The sequence below is a fragment of the Quercus suber genome, unplaced genomic scaffold (assembly GCF_002906115.3).
Source record: "Quercus suber isolate HL8 unplaced genomic scaffold, Cork oak 2.0 scaffold_73, whole genome shotgun sequence".
Lineage (NCBI taxonomy): Eukaryota > Viridiplantae > Streptophyta > Magnoliopsida > Fagales > Fagaceae > Quercus > Quercus suber.
The window spans coordinates 1,494,634-1,500,112 of NW_027069538.1; the positions used below are offsets into that span (position 1 = coordinate 1,494,634).

General features: G+C 32.5%; 1 protein-coding gene across 1 annotated transcript; it reads left to right on the top strand.

Annotated features, from left to right (window-relative positions):
- The first annotated feature begins 1,734 nt into the window (after window positions 1-1,734).
- Window positions 1,735-3,825, top strand: LOC112006237 (uncharacterized). The gene is made up of 5 exons (XM_024038530.2): window positions 1,735-2,130; window positions 2,241-2,312; window positions 2,411-2,496; window positions 2,676-2,878; window positions 3,670-3,825. Exons 1-5 carry the CDS (start codon window positions 1,934-1,936, stop codon window positions 3,823-3,825), a joined length of 714 nt encoding a protein of 237 aa, XP_023894298.2. The 5' UTR covers window positions 1,735-1,933.
- Window positions 3,826-5,479: the final 1,654 nt, after the last annotated feature.

Genomic DNA, 5,479 nt, shown 5'->3' on the forward strand with positions numbered 1-5,479 from the left:
TAGGGAAACAACTTTTGTGTGACAACTTTCATCATAATTATAATGTGGTTGACTGTAAATAGTAGAAAAAAATTTATAAGTTTATATGAAAGTGATTATTTACCATTCAAGTTGACAATTTCAGTAGTGTGATCATTGAAGAATTGAAGAAATAAAGAGCCAAATGTAGCAGGCCCATGTGGTCTAGTTGATAAAATATAAAAATCGTTGAAAGTGTGTTTTTAAGACCAAATTTGTGCAGAAGCGTATTAAACTTAGCGTGAATGCTCAAGTTTAATCAATTTTCTGGCTCCATAAGATAAGGACCCCACTCTCTGTGAGAGGATGGAAGACTCCTCTAGCAATGTAACCATGTATGTCCTCGGAAGCCGTTGGCCCATTGAGTAAGGAAGCTCATAAATAATTTGACCATATACACCAAAAAGGCCAAAAGAGACAAGGAAAAGAAAGGTGCAATACCTAATTTTGGCTATCCTTGCGTCTGATATAAGTATAATATTGTCAATAAGTACTGCGACACAACAATTTTTTTTTCTATCTTTTATCTATAAAAAAATATATAACATTTAAAATAGTAGACTGCAATTGATATATAATAAAAGTGATTACTGATTAGTAGTTGTCTTAATGAAAATGATGTTTCACTAATTACAACTTGTCATTTTAACAAGTTGTGAAATTTATTATATTTATAGCATTATTATAAGATTATAATTAAGGCAAATAAGTTTCAAGAGTGATAATTTAATTAATACAATTTTCCACCCTGTTTTGCAGAGCTAGTGTCTCAAAAAAAAAAAGAAAAAAGTTTTTAAGATAAAAATATGAAGCAAGTCCATCAGTTTGAATTAGTTAGAAATTTAGCACTGTTATCCATATTGCAAGCGCAAAATAATAGTTCCTCCATTTCCAATTTCCATTACCAAATTTTGAGCTTTCTATAGATTGAAGAGACTGTCCAAAAAGGATTCTTATTTTATATTTGCTGGGAAATCTTTATAGGAGAATATCTGAACAGAAATGTATAATAAATGCATGTGGTTCATACCAAACTCATTTTAGCAAAGCTCAATATTGATTTAGGATGACATTACTAAATGTTGACAAAATCTTAGGACTAGCAGAGATTTTAAGTATGTCACTAGCCCAACATTAACAAAGGTTAATCTATAATTACAAAGCCCAGTCATAATCTCGTTACTGTATTGTGCATGCCCAATGTGACTTAAACGTGGGCAAGTACTTGTACTACGGTACATTGCCCAGTACGAGACAGATGGAATCTAGAATTGGCCTTTTCTTTCTTCTCATGAATAATTCTTCATGCACATGTGAAACGGAAGAAAATTATACCCAGAGGATTCCATCAAATAGTCCTTAGTCAGACAAGCTAAATTTCAACATTGCACAAGTTGATTAACTTGTGCGAAGATTGGTGGATATATAGGTGGGCATGGTTTATTATTATCTAGAACCAAAATGGACTAGGTCTATTAGAATATACAACCTCCGAGGAAACCAAGAAATTTCTAAACAGTGTTAAATCTATGTATAATTTAAAAGCAACAAGTAACGTGAAGCAAACAATTAGAGTATTTTCAGCAACAAAATACAAAAAAGAAAAACGAGGATTATACAATACTTGACCTTGAAAAGGTTATAATATTGACTCGGTGACAAATCCATGATGAAAACGTGTTTGGGAAACTATTATATATTTGCCTTAACCATTCCTCCAAGTCACATTAATTAATTTTTCCAATTCTTATTTTAACAGGCACGTTCTTGCCAATCTGTATTTCAAAGTTCAAACCTCTTTCAAGTCTTCTTCTTGATTGAAACCCTTTCAGTTTTTAACACAAACTTGTAAGATTAGATTGATTATCACAGCAGCAAGCACTTGTTGTAAAGAGTTATACAAAGTAGGTTCTATATGTCTGCATCAAAATCAATTCTTTCTTGCACCAGCACTCTTATTGGTGCCTCTCGCAGATACCAATTAATCCCAAATCCTTGTCGGCTTCTGCTTATCTCAAAACGCAACGAGAAAAGGTCTTTTCTTGGTACTGATCAGAGGTTACAGTTTCTCAAAACTGGGCCGAGAGAGCTAGTTGTCAGCAAAAGAAAGATGTACTAGTTTTTACTTTTTATAATTCTTTAGTTTTGCCTCACAATTTCTGGGTTATTTTCATACAAGTGTTTTTCAGCTTAAGTAATTCTATATGAATGTATTGGTGCAGGGATGTGACTGTCCGTAGCAGTATACCACCAGTACCTCCAATTCCATCAAGTCCAGCTTCTCCTGGTCCATGGTAAGAAAAATCATATAATCTTTTTGATTTGTAATTCTATCTTTTTTTTTTTTTCCCTCTCCCTTGAGAGACAATAAAAGTTTATGCCAATATCTTAGCAGGAAACATTGGATTGTTGGATTGATAGTGTCAGCAATTCTACCCTTCCTTGGGATCAAACTTGGGCCACTACTCAAGCTAAAAGGTAAGGAAACTTAACCTGTTCTTCTCCATTTTGTCAATTATAATGCATATCTGCATCACTTATGCATCTTGTAGTAGTCTGTTGAGGATCCATAATTGACCCCAAAAATTTCTGGGACTAAGGTTTACATCGTCATTGTTAATGGGGGGTTTAATTTGGTGCTTGGATTTGACATACAGAGGAAGTTGATACCGTGGTGGAGGCTGCAGAAGAGGTTGCGGAGGTCGTAGAAAAGGTGGCGGAGGAAGTGGATAAAGTCGCAGAAGAAATTTCAGAGCACCTTCCAGAAGGAGGAAAACTTAGAGTCGCTGCAAAAATTATTGAAAAAGTAGCAGAAAAAACAGCCGAGGATGCCCAGCTAGTAGAAGATGTCATTGACAAGGTCATACCTAATACCCTTCTTTTTTTAAAGTCATAGTGAATAAAGCACCAATAGTATCAAACTATCAATTGCATAATCTTTTATTATATTTTTGTTTCATTATCTCTAAGTTTCATTAATCACTTCTCCTAGGCTATGCAAAAAATGGACCGCTATGGTATTTGAATTGAAACAGACAGGGTTAGGATCAGCATTAACTGGGTCCATGTGATCCAGTTTCCTTGCTTCTGATCTCATAGATGCTAGCTTCTTATTATTGTAGTTTATGGAGAATTCATTCATTATTGCAATTTGCAATCCTGTCATTTGACCAAGTCTTGTGGTTAGGTTAACAATCAGTCACACGGTTATCAATGAGAAGAATACTATATAGCCTTCCACTTGTTTATTTGTATATTTTTCTAATTTTGTTTTCTAATGCGGTGCACATGACAAAGCCTGGTAATTTCATTTGTTATTGCCGTGCAGTTTCGTAGAACTAAAACATTTCTTAACAATGTTAATTTAGGTTATACATTGTATAACTTTTGGTTAATATCACATGATAAGTATGAAGAGATTACGTGATCTAAAAAAAAGATTGACAAAGAAATAATTTACTACAATGTTATTGAATGATGTAATTTGAACCAGACCAATATTCTCATTTTATAATTTGAATCTAAAAGTAAAGATGCAAATCCTTCCTAACAGTTATATATCCATATTTCCCCCAATTTATCAGTAGAAGTAAAAGGTATTTGTTTTACAATTTGTTTATGGGAAGTTAATTAATCAAATACAATTTGCAGTTTGAAGCAGTGGAGAAAGATGTGGAATCATTAATTGACCCTGTCGTTGATCAAGCCAAGAAGACATCTATTGTAACTTCAATTAAATTTGAAAAACTAGAAATTCGAAAACTAAACTATTATGCGACTCTTGAAATTGAGGCATCAAAATTGTGAATGATTAAGATGTGAAAGATATATAGGCATAAAATCTGAGGAATAATAAACACTTCCTGCTACTTATAGAATACACATAAATGTGAACATTTGGTGATGGATTATCATATTTCCCGATGTATTGGATGAATAATTGTAATTATTTTATATAAAAAATCTTGGTGCATGAAATGAAGTTTTTTATTTAACTATAATATCTTTGGTAAAAAAAAGATATTTAATTATAATATTTTGAACTAAGAGTCTTATAACTTAATTAGTTGTCATTTATTCATAGTTCAAATTCCCTCTCTCCCATTATAACTATCGAATTATCAAAAGACTATAATATTTTGAAAATATTATGTGACCCATGAAGTTAATGGAAAGTTTTCTCTTTAAAGGGTTAGAAAATTTTTTGGGAGTTTACCATTTTTTATTGTTGTAATAATCCTTGACCATCATGCTCTATACGTCATGTAATCTATTGAAAAATCCAATCAATAACTATATTTTATTTTTACTAGCGAAATTATGAGAGAAATTATTCAGTACGCCTTATAATATGACACCACATGTCCAAATTAATTCAAATCATATTTACAATCTTAATCACACCATAAACACAGCAAAATATATAAAAAATAAAAATAAAAAATAAAAAAAAATTCTCCATGCCAACATCAACTTCGGCACTGACAAGTGGCAAGTGGTCGCTAAGCTGATTTACTGTAGTCATCTCTCGCAAAGCATCTTCATTATCATTGTCAGTAGTAGTGGCATCTTCTACATGGAATGCAAATCAGTTTGAGTTAAATAAGATACATATCTATAACCTTGAACTAAATAAGATACACACCATATTCACTAAAATCTAGCAGGCATTCCTAGGTTTTCACCATATTCACTAGCTACTGAGATCTCCATCAACTCACCTATTGTAACACCACTCAAATTGCTAGCATTGACGAGAGACTTGCGAGTTCAATTGATCCATTGTCGATTTAATCTTTTACCAAATTTATCTACAACCCACATGTCTGTGGTAAAAAATGATTGGAAGAATTTCAAACTGATGTGATCAGATCAACCAACATGAGATTGACCAACCCATGATCACCCTCTATCTCATCATTGGCAATTAGGTTCACCATGTGACCATTGATTTTTTGGGAGTTTACCATTTTTTATTGTTGTAATAATCCTTGACCATCATGCTCTATACGTCATGTAATCTATTGAAAAATCCAATCAATAACTATATTTTATTTTTACTAGCGAAATTATGAGAGAAATTATTCAGTACGCCCTATAATATGACACCACATGTCCAAATTAATTCAAATCATATTTACAATCTTAATCACACCATAAACACAGCAAAATATATAAAAAATAAAAATAAAAAATAAAAAAAATTCTCCATGCCAACATCAACTTCGGCACTGACAAGTGGCAAGTGGTCGCTAAGCTGATTTATTGTAGTCATCTCTCGCAAAGCATCTTCATTATCATTGTCAGTAGCAGTGGCATCTTCTACATGGAATGCAAATCAGTTTGAGTTAAATAAGATACATATCTATAACCTTGAACTAAATAAGATACACACCATATTCACTAAAATCTAGCAGGCATTCCTAGGTTTTCACCATATTCACTAGCTACTGAGATCTCC

Coding starts and splice junctions, on each gene's coding strand:
- LOC112006237 (XM_024038530.2), top strand. CDS start 1,934: ATGTCTGCATCAAAATCAATTCTTTCTTGCACCAGCACTCTTATTGGT. Junction 2,313..2,410: donor CCAGCTTCTCCTGGTCCATG/GTAAGAAAAATC, acceptor CCAATATCTTAG/CAGGAAACATTGGATTGTTG. Junction 2,879..3,669: donor TAGAAGATGTCATTGACAAG/GTCATACCTAAT, acceptor TACAATTTGCAG/TTTGAAGCAGTGGAGAAAGA.